General features: G+C 36.9%; 1 protein-coding gene across 1 annotated transcript in view; it reads left to right on the top strand.

Moving 5' to 3' along the window:
• Positions 1-2,391: 2,391 nt before the first annotated feature.
• LOC137400776 (uncharacterized) overlaps positions 2,392-23,663 on the top strand; it is a 38,849-nt gene continuing 17,577 nt past the window's right edge. The window contains exons 1-9 of the mRNA XM_068087112.1: positions 2,392-2,446; positions 7,906-8,007; positions 9,871-9,951; positions 11,896-12,132; positions 13,922-14,545; positions 16,297-16,416; positions 20,109-20,248; positions 21,530-21,648; positions 22,552-22,623. Coding sequence (XP_067943213.1) covers positions 7,945-8,007; positions 9,871-9,951; positions 11,896-12,132; positions 13,922-14,545; positions 16,297-16,416; positions 20,109-20,248; positions 21,530-21,648; positions 22,552-22,623 — 1,456 coding nt within the window. The 5' untranslated portion in view covers positions 2,392-2,446; positions 7,906-7,944. The remainder of the gene's footprint in view (positions 2,447-7,905; positions 8,008-9,870; positions 9,952-11,895; positions 12,133-13,921; positions 14,546-16,296; positions 16,417-20,108; positions 20,249-21,529; positions 21,649-22,551; positions 22,624-23,663) is intronic.

Raw genomic sequence — 23,663 nt, 5'->3', positions numbered from 1 at the left:
CCTGATGTGTGAGTGCAGTTACTGGCTGGCATGACATGTAAGTGTATATAATTAACTGTGTGACAGGTGCATGTAGGTACTTGCAGACCTGGCTTATTACTGTATATTGATCGCTCAAGAAATTTCTACAATTATAGGTGAAGGGTTTGCACTGCCTGAGACATAAAAATACTGGCAGTTTTTAAAAGATTTAGCTAACAAATCCTAACGCTGGCTTCACCTTTCCAGCAGCTATCACTCTATGGAAAATGCTGCATTATTTTCTTTTCATAAACCAGCAAAAGGCTCTTAACTTAGTGGCATTTCTACTGCATTTGTCATTCGGAGAGTCATTCATTTGTCTCTTCTCATGAGTCAGTATAGAGATGTCTTTGTTGCTAACATACTTCAGAGTATTTGCTGTTATTTGACACCAACTATGTGCAGATGTAAGGCCAGAGCTATGAGAGTTTGAACGGATAGTATGCAGATTATGCGTGTGTCAAAGGTCATAAAGGGATAGACCACGTGGCAGCCGAGGTGAATCTGCCAATTGACAACCAAAACCAAAGTCCTCAACCGGATAGAACATGAGCTCTCGAACTAAATTCAGAAAATCAATGTTATTCCTGCTGTTTCCTGTTTTGTTGTCATATGATTCCTTTTGTTGTGTGCTTAATCATTTGTGAAGATACAAAGTGTATTTTAAATTCATCAATAAAAGGTTACACAATCAAATGGGAGGTTCTTTTGTGCGTTGCTAAACACGCCTGACTCCGAAGTAGAAAGTTTGACTTTAGGCTTGGGCTCGTGGCCATATGATATTGGTGACCAAATGATATCTATGATAGTGAAAGCATTGGTTTTGTTGCCATGGGTCAGCACTGAATCGCGTCTTACCCACCCTCGAGATCTGTCTCTCTGCTTATCTTAGACTACCATTCTGTAGGTGCTGACTTTGAGGTAAATACTGCTGGTGGTGCTGCCGAGACAGAGCAGGATCAACTAGACAGGACTCAGTCTTGTATAGATCACCTCAAGGGGCTGGGATACAGTACAACTGTTAATGCTTCTGGTAAGATTGCTAAAATCCTAACCATAGTGTCTGGGCAAGCGGCCTCAACTGAGAGGAATTTGATGTCTTGGTGTTTATACTATACATGCACAGTGGAAGCTTCTGTACATGTATACACAATGTACATGGGCCCCTGTATCTACAATGTAAATAATAATCTGTTCTGAGAATGTTTACGTTATACGAACACTGAAATACTTGTAAATTGCCTAATCCATTCCAAGGCCGACCCAAACTCACCCCATTGACCCTTCAACTAGGAAACAAAACCTACCTTTTTAATTTACTGATTGTACAATAATAGAGCTAATAGCTGCGCTATTATTGATTTGTATCAATAACCTTTCTCCTTTTCCTTATCCCTTCCTTCATTTAGAGCTCATAATTACGCTACTTTAAGCCTAGTGTCAATGTAAATTTAAATCGATTTTTTTTCAATTTTTCTAGACAGCAAGGTCTATGCTGCAAGACAAGCTACGAAAGCGTTTCCCCCATTTGGGGTTGCTACCCCTAAGCTTGTTATTTACTGTAATTGCAAAGCTGTAAATATGCTTAGTATATCTTCTGGCTCTCGAAAATTCAGTCCTTCTATTGTGACAAGGAACAAAGATGACATGCCATCATCAGAAAAGCTGCTCTTTACTACAAATGTATAAAAACCCCGTCACTTGTACCCCCTTTCGTTTCTCATATGAAATGGCCCACCGGTGGTGCATCCACTTGGTGCCAGACTATGATCTGCCCATGAGAAGTTTTCTCCCCTCATAGCATGCTGAGTGACTCGTGTTTGCTTTGTCCACACCCAATCTGGCAATGTAACAATGGTATATGTCAGAGGTAGGCGTCAGCTGCCTTTTGCTATTCTGTTTGTGAATCTGTTAAACAAGCTCACTTAAGATTTCTTCTGGCAGTTTCTGAGCCACATCGCATATTGATGACGTGAAGAATAAACTTAAATACTACATCATTCTTTTACATTAGAGAAATATGCACTTTGTTTACTGAATGCTGGTACTATACGATTTGAGAACATTGGTGTGGCCAAGCATTTGGGTAAGCTCAACGAACCATCAGAAAATATCATCAAGAGTTGTCTACTTTTTTCTAATGATATTGAATGCAATTATTAATTTATAGCTTTGTAGCTAATAATGTACAGTTGTTTATGATGATGTACACGATAACACATTCGCTAATAAATCAGTTTGGAAACAAGTCATTCAGAGTTGTCTGCTCAGGTCAAGAGTTTCTCTAATATTACCAATTTCATTTTGTCATTAACCCTCTGATTAAATGCTATTAATGGGAATGTCTTTTCTTACAGGCATTGTTCATGGGGACCTCAAGTCAATCATCATTTTTCTCAGTGGGCTTAAGAACTTTCTAGATCAGGTAATAATGTTGGTGAACTTATTAACAAAGCTTTTTAACGCAGACATCAAAGTTCCTCATATTGTCTCGTGAATTCATAATGAAATTCTAAGCGCTCAGTCGCAAAGAATCACAGCTATTGATGAGCCATTTACCCACAGTTCATTTGCCTTATGACCAGCACATATGTGCTGATATTGTTATAGTGACCTTGCTACTTTTTATTACCATAAATTCTCGCATACAAGTCGATATGGCATATAAGTCGAGGTCTAAAGTTTGGTTTCAAAATTCTGGTTTTACATATACCTGTCGTATAAGTCGATCCCCTTCTCTGGCCCAAATCGCTTAATCGCTACTGTTTCACACGGCATTAGAGGCGGGCGATGCGTAGCAATCAAAAACGTCATCAGCAAAAACATCAATGCCTTTTTGTGCCATCGGCATTACAACAATTAACGAAAGAATAAGTGAAGGCAGTTCTAGTGAAGACCACAGGTCATGAAAAATGCACTTCACCATTGTATTGGCTTGCTTTGCCAGTAGAACCAAACTGCCACCTCTGATAACACGTATTTAACAGAATAGCAAACCGCAAAACAGATTTCTGTCAGGAATCGTGATTCATGTACAAGAAAAAAGATGGATAGACGATAGTGGATTTGTCAAATGGATTACCGAAGTGTAGGCTTGTAGGCAGATACTACGAAAAAAAGCATTAAATTTGAACAAATGCTATATTCCAGAAGATTATCCTAGCGATGAAAATTTGAGTGGTGAAGAATGAGACTTTGTTTTTGATCCATCTCATGTTGAGTAGGATTACTAGTATTTTACTATTTTACAAATAAATCCCTATAAGTCATATCATGTAATTTTGATTTGCTATGGTTTTTTGAAGTTGAATTTTGCTAAAATTCGTGGCATGAAAAACGTGACCACCATATAAGTTGAGGATGGATTTGTAAGCTTGAAATTTTCTGTCAAATTTTCGAGCAAATTGAACATGTGCTTTGTCCGTCTTATTTGTCCTGTCAATCTTATTTGTCTGTCTGTTTGTCTTATTTGTCCGTCTGTCCGTCTTATTTGTCCGTCTTATTTGTCCGTATGTCTGTCTTATTTGTCTGTCTGTTTGTCTTATTTGTCTTTCCGTCTTATTTGTCCGTCTGTCAGTCTTATTTGTCTGTCTGTCCGTCTTATTTGTCTGTCTGGCCGTCTCTGAAACCACAGTTGGAGGTTGGGAATACAGGGCTTCAACCCGTGACATTCTCCTTTGCAATGAATTCGGTGAACTACCTGCGCCTTCAAGTATATTAGAATTATCACTTGTATAGTTATTATACATGATGATCTCTCACAGCTCACCGGACTACCAGGGGGCTAGTACTTACTGTATAAATTAGTGCTTGGCACAAGCACTTCTTGGCCAATGGGCTTTTCGTGTATCGGGTTTGTTGATACGGGTTTTATGTCTAAAATTTCCTAAAATCAGACATATATTAAAATTTACAATATAATTATAATTCTATTCAATTAATTGATTATTTTTGTTATTTTCTATCGACCGATATTCCCGTTCGCAGCGTTTACAGGCGGGTTAAACCGTGCAATAGAGCAAGTTTTTGTCTAATCTACTCGACGGACTCGTGCACCAAAACCCGAACCCACAAGATCGAAATGCTCAAAATTTGTATTACCCGAGACTCGAGAGAAGATAAACCCCCCGAGTTCAACGAGTTTTATTACCTGCGCCCAGCACTAGTATAAATGGCTTCTTCAATTAAATCTCTGCCGTCTTCTGAACTTTACAACTCTTTTATGAATTAACAAATTCAAGGAACATATTTTAACAATAAACCCAAATGCTGCGAAATAATACAATCTTACATCAGCTATTAACTATTCCCATTAGTAGTTGTAGTAGTTGCCTGTAAGTTGATAATACAACAAAAATATACAATGAAAATTATATTATATTGTATTATGTTGTATTGTATTATATTGTATTGTGTTATACAGTATTATATTGTATTATATTGTATTGTGTTATATAGTATTATATTGTATTGCTTTACATTGTATTATATTGTATTATATTATATAGTATTATATTGTATTATATAGTATTATATTGTATTATATAGTATTATATTGTATTATATTATATGATATTATATTGCATTATATTATGTTGTATTATTTTGTGTTGTATTATATAGTATTATATTATGTTGTATTATATTATATTGTGTTGTATTATATAGTATTGTATTATATTGTATTCAATGCAAAAAAAATAAGCCGAGTAAGAAACCATTGGAAGCCTCCAGCGATGTTATTTCTCAACTCCAACGGCAAGCAGCCCATTTTAACTTCCTTAATTTCAGCACAAACAATATGATGCTGTCATAAGAATTCTGCTTTGTACAAAAGCATTATTTTAGTTTATAAACTGGTTCATGGTACACATTGCAGTAGACATGTAGTCCAGAGTGAAACAAACATGCATATTAGGTAATGTATCAACTCTCTTCCATTTTCTCACTTCCATTCCCTCTAATTCCATCAAATCATCTCCATTGTTTCCTCTATTTCTCACTCTATAATTTCTATACTTGCAAGATATCTTCTTTGTAACTTTTTATTCTTCAGCAAAAACAATTTCAGTCAGAATTTCATAATTTTTATATTATCTAGTCTACTGTTTTGCTGAAACCAAAGTAGGTTAAAAAATTTGTAAACTAATCGAGTGTGTATTATATTATATAGCTTATTTCCATTGAATTACTATGACAATGACCTTTACCTTTTTGAATGGGTTCAAAGACCTAATCATTCTTCGCAGTTTGATTTTAATTAAAAATTAATGTCAAATGGTGTTTCTTTGTTGGGCACCGAATTGAAAGGCTGCGATGAAAACCAAAATGCTGGGTACACAACTGGCAGCGTTTACAGATAAAAGATTTTATTTGTCAGCAAATGAAGGTCATGAAAGGCATTCTCGTTAAAACAAATGTTTGTACTCCATAGCTCTGCAGGTTTACATGTGATGAATAATGCTGCTCTGAGCTAATACGGTAGTTGGTAGAAACGCAAGACAACCAAACTTCTATCAAACTTACATGTAGATGAGTGATAAATGAGGATAATAACAGTAATAATAACAATAATAATAACTAGAAATTCCACTGTCATACAGCCCACGACCAAAGTGATAATGGAAAAAAGTAAGGGTACTGTTGATTGTTGAAAAAGTAGTTCTCAGCAGGAATTGACAGAGTATAGTGTAAATGAGACTTGTTTGAGATGATATGAAATAAACTTGAGGGAGCACGACTCTAAAAAGGTGCAACTAACAATTTATTTTGGAAGTAATGTTGGGTTGAAACCAGGTATACAAGTAATTGGTTAATTGTTGATATTACAATATCTGTTATAAGTAGGCTATACAGTATCTGTTAAATGTCGCGCAGTCTAGTCTCCTCTCTTTTGCGTTGTAAGATTTGGTCATTGATAGCTAATCGAGTGATGCGCTCCCTAGCGAAGTTGTTAACAAGTAAGTCATTGATGTTTCGAACTCTAGAGAGAGCAACAAACGATATTCCAGCGGTCATTAGGCAGTGGCCTATAACAACGACAGCTTTAGCCGTGGTAGGACCTTGACTCTTGTGTATTGTCAAACCCCATGCTAGATCGAGAGGAATGCCTCATCATAAAGGGGCATTGTAGTTCGGCCCTAACTTGTACATAAGTTGTAAAGAATTTCGGCTAACGTTTTAAATAGTTCATTGAAACCTTCGGTGATTGGACAAGAAAAACATAGGCTGATAAACTGTGTACCACAATTTATACCTGTAAATGGGTCTACGCCTCAAACGGTTTACGTTTATTTCAGAAACCTTTGAATAAATTCGATTACAAGTAAACAAGGCCATAGACTGGTGAAATTAGCAAGATTTTCTCGTGAAATGCGCACTGCTAAATAGTTCTACTATCTGTCGCACGGCTTTATTGGCGTTTCAATTTTCGGTCTTAACTTTTATTAAACCGAGCTTTTCAAGCGTTTTGTGGCAATTTTCATCCAAATAAATCTGTCTATTTGTGTATAATCCGATCAGATGAGTAAGTTTTAAGATAATAACAATGGTTTACAAAGACTTGGTAACATATTTAAATAGGTTTGTATGTGTTTTGTATCGTTATTATACTTTAACGACTCTACAAAACGATGGTTAAATTTGTTGATGAGATTTCAAAACAAGGGTTCGTCTCATTGTTGATGAAAAATTTTCGTAAGTTGTGTGCACATGCATTTATCATAAAAACTCAAACTTCGCTACGCTCATTTGGTCGTGGGATAATAATAGTAATATTAATAATAATAATAAAGAAGTGAAGCTTTAACCCAGTGATGCTAGTCAACTTCATTCGAACACTTATTACGCTTGACTTTGATTCTTAATGAAGGGAAGATTTCCTTCAAATTTATTTTGGTTCCACAACGCTATTATGACAGCTACCTTGCACAAACTTTGATATATGAGATATCCACATATAAAAAAAAACTTGCTATTTCTGGTATAGTTTACCAAAACACTAAATTATATTTTTCAAAATATTTCATTAGTACTTAAGTAGTGCCAACTCTGCACATTTCATATTCTTGTACTCTTTGTTTAGTTTCCATCCCCAATGCGGGCGATTGACAGCTCATGTTAGTCCTCAGTTGACTATAAACAAAGCCTAGGAAAACTCTTATCGGCTTATTCCAATTTTTAATGTTCCACCATGTTTACTTCACCTCCATGTTCACTCTTCCACATGGTTACTTTTCAACCGTTTTATGTGTTTTTTGATTTTAAATCACAAATTCGCTGAGAAAATTCTTTCAAGCATTCTCAAACAGCGAAAAGATTAGAAGGTCGTTGCTTGCTAAGAAAGTTAATTAAATTTGGGCAAAACTATATAACGCCTTTGTTTCCGTGATGCCATAATTTTCCTATCAAATTACTGAAGAGTATGACACACGGCGAACTAACACACACTATTGGTGCTGGCACTAGAGTGTCACTCTACCAGCTAAATGTTGTGATTTGAAGTCCAGCTTACAACAGTCTCTTATCTCAACCGGTAACCCTGACCGAAGAGTGTGACACATAGCGAACACACACTTTTGTATTAATAGACAGTTTACCAATATTGTTTAGACTACATATGTATATCTGGGCAACACGCAATGTAACTTTCTCACCTCAACTTAGCGATAGCCTTTGTTAGATATCTTCAACCTGTAGGTGCTGCATACTCTCAAATATTTTTAACTTCATGCCAAAAGTGATGAGGGTTGTAAAGCACTGGTTCTTTTGCTTATTGAATATATATTATCAATCTTTGGGTGTTGTAATAAAAAATTGCTATTGCATCTATCACATATGAGGGTATCAACATCTGTGAAATATTGAGAAGTCATGTTTCAGCAGCGGTGTAAGACGAACGGAAGTCTTAACCTTTCCGGAACCATGCAGGGCACAATCAGCCAAGAGAAGGGTCAGACCAGAGACTCTCGTCATTTACCCACAAAAGTATGTTTAAATTTATTGTTTGACTAGATGAATGCCCAGTGTTGTCCGAGTAATAAAAAGTCTTTGGACAGGAAATTAATTTTTTTTAATATATACAAAATTTACCGTTCTAACTTTTAAACTTCATATCATGAAAAAAGTGGGTTTTGTGCAGTTTAAATGAATTAAAAGAATAAATAAAACAACTGTAAAGGTTTTCAAACAACTAACTTCTAAATTTCATATTATGAAAGAAGTATTTTGTAGAAAGTAGAAATTTATTCTGTTTGATAAGCAGAGGGTTAGTGATATATCAATATATGAACCATGATACGTACATACAGATTACTTGATATAGATAAAGTTAAAATGGAGATACGGAAATACATATACACTTGTGATCAAAAAGCGGATGGCTGAGGAAGTGTAACTGGTTTATTTTAACACCTTTTATTTTTGTTTGTCTTTAAAGTCAACTTAGAACCTCTCTATTTGAATGCCGCCCTTTAATTGAACGCTACCTTTATTACACCACCACTTTCACGTTGTTCATTATGCTTGATCTTTACGAACCCAATAATAAAAAGTGATCTTTAGAAAATTGTCCCCAAAATCGTACTAATAATGACTCGGTTACATCCATAACAACCATTGTTAAGACGCATTGAAGTCTGTTATCTAACTCCAAATCTTTTCAATTTTTCCTTAAAACTTGAACAGTGACACCATCAAAAAAAGTAATAACTGTATCCGTCTAATATGTTTTACTCCAAATAATTTCTTGTTCAGCTCGGTCTGATATTTCGATGTATACGAAAATATGTATATGTTTAGCAAAAATGCTGAGGCCGACAGCATTAATGTTGATTCTTCCAAAGGAGAATGCAATATATAGGAAAATTAATATCAATTTGCCTGTAACAGGATTAAATTTATCTTCCCAAAATTCTGATGAGCTAGTCGAAAAATACAGCACCAAACTATATTTGAACTTCTAAGTAAACGCCACTATTAATAGATGAAGGGTTGAAAAATACAGCGCCGTTCAAATAGAGGTTTTACGGTAAATTCCTAATGATCTTAGCCAGCTTATTAGCTCTTTAGGTAACCTTGTAGAATGCATTGAGTTTAATTTGATTTTTTAAATCATGAGTTTTACTAGTTTTGCAAAAGAAAAGTACGTTTCAAATCATTCAATGCAGTCTCAAATACCTTGTGTTTGCTTGAGAAATATTGTTAAACTGATCATACTGGGGAAGCCAGAGACTGATCATATTTCAGGTGATGATTTACACTCACAAGTCAATCACCAGTCAGAGCATGGCTTGAATTTCACCCAACCAACCTACCCTAATTACTAGAGCCATGCATTTTCTAAGCATAAATTATTGTCACTGTATCACTGCTGTTCTCTCACTATGTTTCCACGATGAGCATTTGGAGTTGTGCGCACGTTGACTTACTGTGTGGTAAGTATTTCAATGGAAATTCACATGTTGCAAATTAAAGTGGGCACTTGGTTACCAAAATAAGGATTTCTACACCATAGGTCATAGCGGCATACTCTTGTCTTGTCCAATCAAAATTGAAGTGATTTAAGTGTGGAAAATGTCTAAAATGGAATAGCTTGCGCATAATTTGCAAAAGCCGTTTCCATCTTTCGCAATGATGAAACATTTGGTAAAAATTTGTGAGTAACCAAACTCCCCTACGGATTTTTGTTAGTTTCATTTTGCCGATGGCACTAACTAGCAGATTAACCGCATCATGAAGACAGTGATTAATGTCTCATCACTGCGTGTAGATTTGAGACATGCAAATGATAGCGTGAATTGAATACAATATAACCATTTCATGCCAAATTGTTCTAAGGATGTTACACAGGGCTATGGAGTTTGCCTAGCAAGAGAAGACAGAGTATCAGAAAAGTTGAAGAGGATACTTCTCAAGGAGCCTGGAGATAAGGTAGGAATTAAAACAGCGCTGACAGCAATAAATAGGTTTTGGCAGCCAAACCTACAGTAATACCCTACAGGATGAATTTATTCGCGGAGTTAAATTTCGCGAAAATTGACTTTTCATGCAGATTCGCGGATTAATTTATTCGCGGCCTAACACTGTCACTCTATGAAGAGTTAACTTTATTGCGGCTAGCGATAGAGTTAACCCTACGCATGCGCACACCGCGTGTTTCGGTGTGCGCATACACCGAAACGCGATGAACACCAAAGCTTGCAACTACGAGTCGATCATCCTAAGCTATAAATTTTTTGCTGCGTTCAGAGGTTTTCACAAATATTCATCGATTTGGAGGCCTTTGATGAACCAACAATTTGTGGTAAGTAATGATTTTTTTCAAATCCTTTTACTAAATTGTTGAATTTTACTTTGGTTCTTCGGTAAAACGCAATATTTATTTTTTCCATTCCTACCGCTTCATTATTTGTTTTAGTGTAAGAGAGAGATTTTTCATCATACACGGAAGCACAATGACTCCAAGGGTGGTAGATGTCATTCTTAGAAGATCCCCAATTATTCAGGGAGGTCTTGAAATTGAGGTAGAAGTGACCGCAGCTACTTACGAGGAGAATATATCTGTTTTAAAAAAAGGAACAAAAACGCCTTTACAAGCATAAATTTTTGGCCAACCGGCAGAACTTTGCAATAGTAAGCCACGAGGAGAGTTCTGATGATAACTTCTTTACCAGTCATGTAGTAGCGAGAGAATCGCCTTCAACATCTGCCCAAGACAGTGACAGCGACAGAGCTGCTATTACCAAAATAACTAGTCAGAGAGCAACATTACACGCTAGTATTCACTTATCAAAAGTACCAGTTTAATTTTATTGCTCGACAACCGTCATATGGACTAAACTGTTTATATTTACTCCATTCATCATTTGTAGAATTTCATTTGTATTTGAAATATTTTATTTGTACACTCAAGTTTGTAATAAATTATAATATATCTATACATGAAATAAAATATATAATATAATCATGTTTGCTGCAGCGATATCAAGGAGTTGTTGTTGATGAAGGGGTCTAGGTTGACTGGTTGCTTCTCTGCCAATATTCCTGCCTTGATGTATATTCCTACTTGTCTCTCGTTTTCGTAATCGGAGTAGGTTGTTTCATTCTCAATCTGCAGTAAACACAAAAAAAGAAAAAGTATTAATAAGTGTTAAGGAAGTACAAAAACAATAGCTGAAGTATTAAATGAAAGCGATCAGTTTTTAAACAAAAGAATTAACTAACTCAGTTACTTATGGAAAAAACAAATCTGCACTGCAAATCAAATACATACCATAATGTCCAGATCAGAATCATGATCGCCCTCAACTTCAGTATTAGAGATTGATGGAGTTGATTTCAATGTAAAAAGACTAGGAGAGATTTTTTTGCAGTGACGAAGCCATGCCAAATAATTTGTGAAAACCTTGAATAATTTTGTAAAGTTTGATGCAATGGCAATGAAACTCGAAGCCCCGGCGATGATTTTAAAGAAGTTTTGGAACTCGGCTATGTTTAGTACTTCTGCCTACCGGCTATTTTTGCGCTTATGCCATTCTGCATATTTTGTGACAACCTTGAATAATTTTGTAAATAAATGTGATGCATTGGCAATGGTGTTAGCTCAAAGCCCAGGCAATGATTTTAAAAATGTTTTGGAACTCAACTACGTTTAGTATTTATGCCTAGCGGCTAGTTTTTAGTTTGATGCAGTAGTTATTTTCCCTTGTGATTAAAAATAGAACTAATTATTCACGGAATTTAATAATTTGCGGAATTCACTGTTCGCGAAATCGCAAATTTTTATAACCATCAAATATTTTCATCCTGTAGGGTAGTTCTAGCACAAAATAGTATCAGTCAGGTTTGATATGAATTACTGGAAAGCTTTTGTAGGATTCTGTGGCAGCTCAGGAGAGGAATAGGGTGAGAGAGCAACCAGCTGGTGAAAGTGACTCTGCTGCTGGTGTAACAGACTGTTACAAGGATAACGTTCATGGCTACTACATTTCTAGTAGTCGGCAGCACTCTCAACATCACAACCATTCATCACAACACCAGTGGCTTCACCAGCAACGGCAGCGTCCAGAGCATTGGCAGCAGGAGCGCTATGAGAATGCTACAGGTTCTCACGTAAGAGACAGTTTAGCTAGTAGCTTTGACCAGGTGCTTGAGTATTTGAGGTTACCGTAAAACCTCTATTTGAACACCAACTTCATTTGAACACCACCTCTAATAGAATGCCACTATAGATAGAAGAATCTAGTCTATATAAAGATTTATGGCATTACATAGTTTTAAAATGCCATTAAAAGAAGTGCTTTTTCAACCAATTTTCAACAAGAAGTAGATGAGATGAAAAATACAGCGCCACTTTTTAATTGAACGCCACCTCTAATAAAACGCCACCTCTAATAACACGCCACCTCTAATAACACGCTACCTCTAATAAAACACAAACCGCTAACAAAGCGCCATCTCTAATAAAACGCCCCCTCTAATAAAATGTCACTTCTAATAAAACGCAACCTCTAATAAAACGCCACTAGATGGGAATAATTGTAAAATAGGTGTAAAAGAGTTGTACAAGTTATACGGCAAGTATTGCTCAGATCTCATTAACTCTGAGTAGATCATTCAGCCATTACAATGATCATTCCAAAACACATCTTCACTCAGGCTTCTTCTAGAGCCGTAATGCTTACTTCCGTAAGAATAATTGATTTTAGGTCACTTTCCCCCTGGCCATATACCCCCGGTCATTTACTCCCTGGTCACATACCCCCCTAGACTATATACCCCCCAGGTCAAGTACCCCCCACATAACACATAATACAGTTAAACCTAAATCAGTTAATCTTTGGTTTAAATCGCATGAACCACTTGCTAATTTGTCATGGTTTAATTAGTAGTTAATAATGAAAAATTAAAAAGATACTTAACAATAAATGCATTTATTTACAATCTAATCACGAAATTTTATTTTAATACAAACAGACAGTAACTTACATGTATTTGCAAAACAAGTACATGTATGAACATTTATTTTTAGACAATCATGAAGTTACATTTGAATATTGTGTGCTATACCACGTAAGAATTCAAAAATTGGTCTATTATTATAGTCCGCAACTATTGTCTGTAGTCTCTGCAATACTGTATGGCTCGATATTTTGGCCTTTGTGTTGATGCTGGTTCACCAGCTATCAATTGGGTGATGGCGACTTCATTTAATGCTTGCTCTCTACGAAGTATGATCAAGAAATGCCACAAGTTGAGATGGTAGGCACTGATGTTTGCTTGCATTTGTCTGTGCCATCCTTCAACATTATTGTTTGTCGAGGCAAATTGTTAACAACTCTTTCGTGAATACTCCACATTGTGTGAGGAAATCTCGGTTCACGTCCACCTCTACGTTGTTGTCGCCCAATGTACGTGTCTTCAAAATGGTCCACAACTGGTTGGGTGACTTTGGGTATGTTATCTGAAAATTTCTCAAATGATTCCACGATGTCATTCACAGGCACAAATGTGAGAGCTGCCATAGAGCGAATGCACATATTTATATCTACATCATTCTGGTATAGTACCTGGAGGCCTTCATTTTGAACTTTCCTGTAGATTGCCTGTGATAGATGATAAAAGCATCCTTGTATTGTAGTATCGGGAAATACAGTGTGAAGTGCATTTTAATAGCATTTTCAAAGTCTATCATTATGGATGTGGGAGATAATTCCAGGTTCAATGCGTCCACCTGTCATTCACTCTTCAAAGATATCATGGAGAGGGGGTAAATGACCTGGGGGGTATATAGCCTAGGGGGTATGTGACCGGGGGTTAAATGACCGGAGGTATATGGCCAGGGGGTAAGTGGCCAGGGGGTAAGTGACCTGATACCGTATAATTATATATACACTTGCAGGTCAACCAACAGCTGCAACCGCAAGAGTTATCTTCTCCTGAAACAAAAAGGTTTTCAGATTCAGTTCAGATTAAGGATTATGCTCAAAATCAGCATTCATCTGATCCTGATGTGAGTCAGCGTGTAGCCCCACGTGTCATGTCTACACCCAGCCCACAGAGCAACAGTATCTCACGCTACAATGGCTATGCAGACACTAAGGAGAGAACTCAAACTGTGTCTATTATGGAGAAATCAGCTGATAGCAAGACTGAAATCCCTCTGCCAAATGGTAGACACTCTGAATTATATCCCATGAACAGTTTTACTGGTCAGTCTAGATCCCCTCATATGCGGAGAAGACAACTACCAGCTTCGCCTTCCAATCGCAACCACTATGAAACAATAGAAGAGGTGAGAAGCCAAACGCCAACTGTTTCAGGAAGCGCTGGAAGAAAAGCTGAGCAGCAGACTGGCAATGCCAAGGGTGAGCAAGCCTCTGCTCAAACTCGGTCAAGACAAGAGAATATAGAGCAGGCACGTGCGATGCGTTTAAATAATCTGGGAAGACCAGAACAGACTTCCCAACAAAATAAGTCTAACACACTCAGGAACTCGGGCAACTTTGAAGAGCTTCATAACAAGGTAAACTCTTTTGCCGGTCAGCCGATAGACTCCATAACCATGTTATTAGTTTAGATCGAGTACTAACAGTAGGCTTCATGCATGCAATCTGAATGCCTGAGAAGAAAGTGTGGGATAGTTTTATTTAACCTTTCTTTTATGTACCCTTTTAAATAAGTAACACCTCCAAAGAGTCTTATTGAAAATCATGTTCAAGTATGAAAAAGCCACATTTTGAGAATTTGTACCGCAATAATGGCTGCTACAACAAGTACAACATAACAGATACATCTACATATCACCTTCCATGTGTAGGCCTACACACTATGAATTGTCTGTATATATCTGCTATATGTGCATGTTACTTGCTATGTGTACATGTTACTTGTTAAGTTTACATGTTACTTACTATTTTTACATGTTACTTGTTATGTGTGCAAGTTACTTGCTATGTTTACATGTTACTTGCTATGTGTACATGTTACTTGTTATGTTTACATGTTACTTGCTATGTTTACATGTTACTTGCTATGTTTACGTGTTACTTGCTATGTTTAAACGTTACTTGCTATGTTTACACATTACTTGCTATGTTTACACGTTACTTGTTATGTGTACAAGTTACTTGCTATGTATACATGTTAATTGCTATGTGTACATGTTACTTGTTATGTTTACATGTTACTTGCTATGTTTACATGCTACTTGCTATGTTTACGTGTTACTTGCTATGTTTAAACGTTACTTGCTATGTTTACTCGTTACTTGCTATGTTTACACGTTACTTGCTATGTTTACATGTTACTTACTCTGTTTACATGTTACTTGTTATGTGTACAAGTTACTTGCTATGTTTACATGTTACTTGCTATGTTTACATGTTACTTACTATGTTTACATGTTACTTACTATGTTTACATGTTACTTGCTATGTTTACATATTACTTGCTATGTCTAAATTTTACCTGGTATTTTCATATCTAGCCCTGGCACCTTAGTTACGAAAGGCTACATAGTTATTACAATCGTAACTAAGACTATCGATCAATTCGTAAAAGCAGGATTTGCTAACCATCATCTTGTGGCTGTATTGAGTTGCTACACAACTTCAGAATACTTATCACCTGACCAGATTAATGACACTACAGTCAAACCTAGATTTACCCGCACAACTGTTTCGACTTCTTCATACAACTATCCAACCTCTACATACAACTATCCGACTTCTACATACAACTATTCGACCTCTACATACAACTATCCGACTTCTACATACAACTATCCGACCTCTACATACAGCTATCCGATCCCTACATACAACTATTTAACCTCTACATACAACTATTCGACCTCTACATAAAACTATCCAACCTCTACATACAACTATCTGACCTCTACATACAACTATCCGACCTCTACATACAACTATCCAGCTTCTGCGTACAACCTTTCGATCTCTACATACAAAATTAATGTTTCAACGCATGGCAGAAAATTTAGTGAAGTCATTTTTCTCTCATTCAAATTTTTGTAAAATATTGCAGAATGAAAAAAGTAAAGTTAAAAATGAACCCTTAGCATAATGTTAAAAATTCACCAATTGAATTTTAGTAAACTATATTTAAAACAAGTTGCATCGCGTAATTCTATCACTGACTCTATCACTGAACTGACACATTGGTGAGTTCATATTTGTGTTGTTACCTGCTATGCCTATCCATGCGAGTTGCTGAGTCTACAACATGACCAGCTTCTCAACTGACCTATTTTAGCCCGAGCCGAAACATCGAAACCAGCAAATGAACTTAGTCATAAGTCCTGACGCTCAGTATGAGACTGCTAGCCGTCGAGCCTCAATGCCTGCAGTTGGGTACAACCGCATGCAATACGAGGTAGGCGACTCCTAGATATTAACCCCAGCCATAGTGTAAAGTAGACATATATGTACCATACACTGAGTTTCCATTGTGCTGATGATGTGAAAGTGCACTTACGTTGAGTTACAGTGCGGTAAGCGTTTCAATGACCTTTAGCATGTTGCGGAATAACGCGAGCGCTTTGTTAAAAAGATAAGGAATTCTACGACAGAGGTTATAACTGTCTTGCTTAGCAGACATAACTTGTCTTATAACTGTTATACTCCTGTCTTGCTTAGCAGCACGTTATCAAAACGGGAATGACTGAAGTTTGGAAAATGTTTAAAATTGAATCGCCTGCGCGGGATTTTGTTGCGCATCATTCGTAAGTGGCGTTTTCATCATTCCCTAGTATAAAAGATCTGATAAAATTTTGTGAGTACCCTTCCTTTTCGGACTATTAGCCACTACTTTTTGCTGATGATTTGAGCCATGCGGTTTATATAAGGGTGCGGCTATTCTGTGGTTTTTTCTTCGACCGTTAGGGCGCATTAACCAGAATCTTCGGTTAGTGCGCCTCTAGCGGTGAAAGAAAAAACGAAGCAATGCCTAAAGGTACTGTTCCGTTAGGCACTAGGTTAAAAAGCGTTGGTTAATTCGCTGTTCCGTTTTAAAAAGCAAAGTTGCTGCCGCCTTAAAAAGCACCGTCCTGAGTTTTGCGGCCTATACAAAGGTGCGGCCTATGTATTGTTTTATTATCGTTTTGTGGAAAATTAAGTGGATGCGGCTTTTATAGGGGTGCAGTTTATAGTCCGAAAAGTAGGGTAACAAAACCTGCTTGAGTTGTGGGTTGTACCATTTCCATCTTGCAAATGACACAAACTTGTGGATCTGTGGCGTTTTGGGAACATAGTGATTGTTACATGGAATATTGTGGATCTGTGGCGTCTTGGGAACATAGTGATTGTTACATGGAATATTGTAGGTCTGTGGCGTCTTGGGAACATAGTGATTGTTACATGGAATATTATGGATATGTGGTGTTGTGGGAACATAATGATTGTTACATGGAATAGTGTGGATTTGTGGTGTCGTGGGAACATAGTGATTGTTACATGGAATATTATTATATGAAATATGTTTATATTTATATATATATACATTTATTATATGACACGTGTCAGCTATTGCCTTTAGTGGGGATAGTTTCATGTTCATTATTGAATTTCAAGCAAGCCAATAGAATGGAAAGAACATGACATACAGTTAGAACTTTACGGGTGGTGGTGTTTTGTCAGTGTTCTCTTTTCTAGTAAGGTGCGATAATAGTTTGTATAATTATTTCTTATGACCACAAAATCTATCCGAACTGAAGATGCTTGATCTGAACTGAAAATGCAAGCATGGACTAAATGGCGTTTCAACCTGATTGAATTGATTCTTTTATCAAGTGAGACAGTTCCTAAGAATACACCATAAAAATCATTGATGAAGGATCCATGTGTACAATAGCTTGGCTAATTGAGGTGCAGAGCCTTGTTAGCAGGCAGTGAGCAGAGTGTGGCTCTCATGGGTGAACAATCGCGGCAATTTAACGGTTGCTCTCTTTTCTGTAACAACACGCTCGCAGGTGTACACCTTAGTGTTCCTTGTAAGGACATGCTTGCAGGTGCACATGCGAGTGTTCCTTGTAACAACATGCTCGCAGGCTCATGTTTGAGTGTTATATGCAACAACAATATTGCAAGCATGTAGACTTTTCATTTATTTATAATGCATACAAAGTTTTTTACATATTTTACTTGTATCATTCTCTGGCTCCATATCACTGACTTTCTGAGCAGTTCATCAAGTTCTGTAGCGGCTCAGCTGAAGAGCACTGGACCTCGCTTGAGCAGTTTATTACTACAGTCATATCTTGACATAGGAGCTTAATGTGTTCTGGGACTGAGTTCGTATGCCAATTCACTCATTTCTCATGGCACTATTTCCTACACAAAATAATTAAATACAAATTAATTTGTTACCATACTATGAAAAAGCCGCTTAAAACAGGATGTTACAGTGGAAAAAGATGTTTGTAATTGTCGTAATTCAGTAACTACGTCAAGAAAGCTACAAATACCTATTTAGTTGTTAAAATCTGTAATAAAATGTTACATTACTGTAAGTTTTAACTTCAAGACAAATGTAGCGGCTAATGGTGGTCTGAAAGACTTGACAGCAACGCGTTCGGTATACTAAACTTTTGTGACGCTACGTAACAGAAACTTTGAATTTAACTTGAATGGACTTAGCTTACTAAACTTACACTTGAAGGTTGACTTGCAACAAAATTCACATTACAGTTATATGGTATCAACAGGTTCACCATGTCTTACTCTGTTGTAGGTGCAAAATATGTGGAAATGTGATTACAAGCTCTTAAAAGCTCAAAAACAAACAGAAAATTGCAGCCACACGAGACCGCCGTAGTTTGGATTCTCTTTCTAAAATGGCTCAAATGGGACGTAGTTGTTATAGGATGGTTTCTGTTTAAACTTTCACGCAGCCTCATTCGTTGAAATGTTTTCACAAATATCTCTAAAAAACGAACAGTTAATCGCTGCCATCTCGAAAACGTCGTAGTTTGGAATCCTTCCATTTAATGGCGTACTCAACTCGACGTGGTTATTGTTTTGGCGCATGGTGTTATCACGTGAAATAAAAGGCTCAATATAAAACATCTCGTAGCACTAGTTTATGACAAACACTTCGGGTTGTACCGGAAAGCCCTTATCAAATATAGATGCTCACTACTTCAGTTTGGTCTAATCATCTAGTCGTAATCTGATCATGTGACCCATACTTCCTGCCGCATTTTCTGCAGCAAGCTTCGACTATCACAGGTGACCAACAAACTCGTCATGTTTATCAGAGGATGATATGCACTTCTTCATGATAAAGTTAAAAAATTAGATTAATTTTTAGACTAGGTTTTGAGATATCAGTGCTGAAAGTGACAGCATTACAATGACGATGAAATGGGCGCGTAAGGACAATAGACATGGTTTTATTGAATGCGTGAAGTATATTTGTGAAAATATTTCAAAGAATGAGGTTGCGTGAAAGTGTAAACAAAAACCATCCTGTAACAACTACGTCCCATTTGAGCAGCTTTGAGAGGGACTTCAACCTACGGCGTTTTCGAGATGGCAGCGATTAACTGTTCGTTTTTTAGCTTTAAAGATCTTGTAATCACATTTCCATATATTTTGCACCTACAACACAACAGAGTAAGACATGGTGAATCTTATGATACCAAATAACTGTAATGTGAATTTTGTTGCAAGTCGACCTTTAACCTTTAACCTTTATAGCTAAGTTTTAAACATTTACTAAACTTACCTTAATTTCTTATCATCTGTTTCCAGTTTGGCACTTTTTGCCTCGCGTTTTCTATAACTTTTACCCAACCTTTGAAAAAAAAATTTTCGAGGAGAAAGACTAAGTGATGCTGTTTTTAAAAGAGGCCTCTCGCATACTTGGACATATAGTGGCTATCGAGAACTGGCTCATATCTCAAAGATTACTCGTATCTCAAGGAAGAAACTTGCTCGAAATTCTGCTTGTATCTCGATTTTCTCGTATGTTGGGGCGCCCACATGTTGAGGTATGACTGTATTTCATTTAGTCTGAGTTCTAAAGGTGTTGTCAACAGCTGTCATGACACTCCTATTATTCTGCAGCCAATTTCGTCGAGAGGAAGCCAAAAGTCAGCTCCCTGCAACCGACCTTTAAGAAAGGGTGAGAATGAAGACGCTGGCTATGTATATAGCAGTGAGAATGAAGAGGATTCACCCTCTTGTAATAGTGACACACACGAAAGGTTGGTAAATGGGTTTTATAATAGTGATAGATGTGAACAGGTTGGTAATTGGTCAGTTTTTATAATAGCGACACACTTGAACATGTTGATAACTGGTGGAATATTATGATAAAGCCCCCTTCACAAGTTAGAAACTAGTAGAGTTTTGTAGTAGTGACACCGGTGAACAGATAACCGGTATAGTACAGAAATTAATGTCTTACTGGTTTATATACAATATAAAAGCCACAAAAGTTTGCTACATTCAGAAGTGCCGTTCTAAGTGACAAGATGTATAAACGTGATAAGATTAATGTCTCTAGTCACTAGCGGTTGCAGTCAACACAATAAAGCACTACAGAGACGCCAAACTAAAAAATAGTAATCACAGAACTTTTATGCATAGTATTGAATAAAAAAATAATTTATCAATCATACAAAACAATGAAAAAGCAAATAATTGTTTTGGAATACGTAAGAATCAATCTATATATATATATATATATATATATATATATATATATATATATATATATATATAGTTATATAAATCTCAGTGTTTGTCATTTTTCTGTTGGTTTGTCTGTCGTGTGTCCAGCTATAGCGATAGAGTTTTAGGAATGAAAAATGCACTTCCCACGAGATTTGAACTCGGTACCCACAGGTCTGCAGATAGGCGTGTTCAACCAGCAGGCCCTGGTTGAACACCAGGGCCTACTGGTGTCCAACCAGGGCCCACATTGCTATACAATGGATTAGCACATCATACTTATTACACCTGCCAAATTTTAATGTTGACTGGTTAAAATACTCAGGCTTCAGCTAGCACGCTTAAACAGCATGATCCAATCTTTTTTCCTATCGCTGGCTTAAGTTATCATAACGGCTCTTTTGTAAAAGCATAAATAAAAGCTACTCAAATTCGTAGGGTAAAGAAACAGCCATAATTTTTATGCACAAACTTTTTATTACCTATGCAACACTCGGCATTCAACTAGTCAAAGTATAAATAACAATATTCCCTTTAACCAAAAAAACAAAACTTATCTTGTGCTTTCAGGGATTGGCTGACTTCTGAGCGGTCAGCTCCAATTTAGGGAGCATCCGTGGGCTCATTTGTCTATTTTAGAGAAATGAGAGTCAAGCTCCGAGGGCTCGTCTCTCATTTCTTCTTTTATTTATGTTCTTTGTTCTGCTGACTTTTAACAGCACTATTAACCTTGGCAAACAATGACCAGACATTTTCACCCTTTCACCAAATATTTTTCAGTTTTTACACATTTTTCGTTCACTCTTTTAAAGATCAGGAACGCCTGTGCTCCCTGCCATGCTACTAGGAGATGATGTCGACGAATTGGTGATGTATGAGCCAACATATAAAAATCAGAGGTCACTGAGTGCTGCTGCTAAATTGGTTACAGGTAGGTAGTAGTTACTAATAAGGGTTGTTGGAGCTGTACAGGTAGGTACCAGTAAGGCCTGTGCAGGTAGGTCCTAGGAAGGGCTATACAGGTAGGTAGTAGGTACTAGTGAGGGCTGTACAGGTAGGTAGTAGGTACTAGTAAGGGCTGTACAGGTAGGTACTACATTAGGTTGGCTGCTACTTAGCAAGTTGGTGCTTAACAAAATCACTGCAGTTTTTTTACATCTACATGTACATATTTAGGCCTGTTATACAGTATTATTTCATAGTACAAACCTATCTCCAAACAATAAGAAGAAATTGACCTTGGGCCTTGATTAAGAATGAATCATTTGGCCTCAATTAAGAATTAATTCTCTGGCCTCAATTAACAATGAATGTCTTGCAATACATTTAGAAGAAATACGTTCATAGGTAGAAAACTTCAGCTAACTTTACAAAGCATTCATTACAACTTTGACAAAAGAACAGTTAGCATGGTTTTAGATGGGTTTGTTTGGTTCTAAGTGGTACTGTTACTGATGGCTTATCTTGCTGTCTTCAGTTTTGCTGACATCAGATGCTGAAAGCAGTAGCTGATATCAGATGCTGACGGCAGTAGCTGATATCAGATGCTGACAGCAGTAATGTCTGAAAAGATTTTTGGGTTTTGTGGGATTTTGAGTTTTATGCTAGTGCTTGGTGTGCTAATCTAGATAATAAAATCACCAGAATATTCACCAACTTTATCATCTTCCTTAGAAAGCTTTTACTTTTTTACAATTTCTTGATGTCGGAACAAAAGTTGCAACAAAAACGGTTTTTCTAAGGATTACAATAATTCAATACATAAAATGTGAACCATCATTTTATTTGCTGTACATGAAAATAACCTTGTATCTCCAGTTTTTGTTCATTGCAGATGTCCAGCAGTTTCAAAGCAGATTGAGAGCATCAGGAGACAACAATTTGGCGCAACTTGTAGAAGAATCAGGTATTTCCCTAAACAACAGTTTTTCAGCTATGATATATGCAGGAAGAGTTAGCAGATTTCAATAGAGTAAACTGGCAAGCTCAGTCAAATAGGAACACAGGCTAGCTATGCGAGTGATTTCATAATATTTGCTAACTGGCCTTCTTATTTCTAAATCAAAATCAAATCTCTCTCCCTCTATCTCTCCTTCTTTCTCCGCCTCTCTCTGTTCCCCTCTTCCTGTTTCTCCCTCCTCTCCCCTACTCTAACCCTTTTTCTCCATTTATCCACCTACTCTTTCTCTCCTTTCCTCCCGCCCTCTCTCTGTCTCCCCTCCTCTCGCCCCATCTCTCCTCTCACCCCCTCTCTTTCTTTCCCTCGCCCCTCTCTCTCCCCTTCTCGCTTCTCGCTGTCTCCTTCTCTCCTTCTTCTCTCCTCTGACGCATATGCACGGCTTGTTTTGCAGTCAGCTTTATATTTGAGATTCAACTACTTCATTCTGTTTCCCTGATTAGCATGTCTAACTATTTTTGCCTTACGAGTAGTTTGTAAAATGTTTAAATGTCGGTCCGCATATCGGCTCAAATATGTTAATGCACGTATATATTAATCCGTGCATTAACATGGAGCTTCACATTAATAGTGTCAATGGAGGTTTACTTCTAACAAAGCAATTGCGAAGAGACTGTGTTTCGTATCAACTTGAGCTTTGTTTTGTCTCAGTCATGAGAACCATGAGAATCAGAGAATATTCCTAGTACAGTTGCGTCACCTAACATCTACACAGTACTTTTATGTGAAGTGGTAAAATTGGACTGATTATAAAACTTATGAGTTGAAACACTAAATTGTCTCTAAAAATACATTGACACCTGTACTTGTGAGGCTTTGTGAGGCCTTGTGAGGCGTTGGCCATCTAGACAAGGCTAGAAAAAGACCGCAAAAGTTAGAGGATGAAGGCCAGAAGATATGTGTGTTGTATTGTTGTCTTGGTTTTGTCTAATTAAGAATAAATGTTTGTCAAATGTATGTAAAAAAAATGTAGAGAAAAACGTAAACGT

The sequence above is a fragment of the Watersipora subatra genome, chromosome 7 (assembly GCF_963576615.1).
Source record: "Watersipora subatra chromosome 7, tzWatSuba1.1, whole genome shotgun sequence".
Classification (NCBI taxonomy): Eukaryota; Metazoa; Bryozoa; class Gymnolaemata; order Cheilostomatida; family Watersiporidae; genus Watersipora; species Watersipora subatra.
The sequence above is the reverse complement of the archived record's forward strand: the minus strand, read 5'-3'. Positions and strand labels throughout refer to the sequence as shown.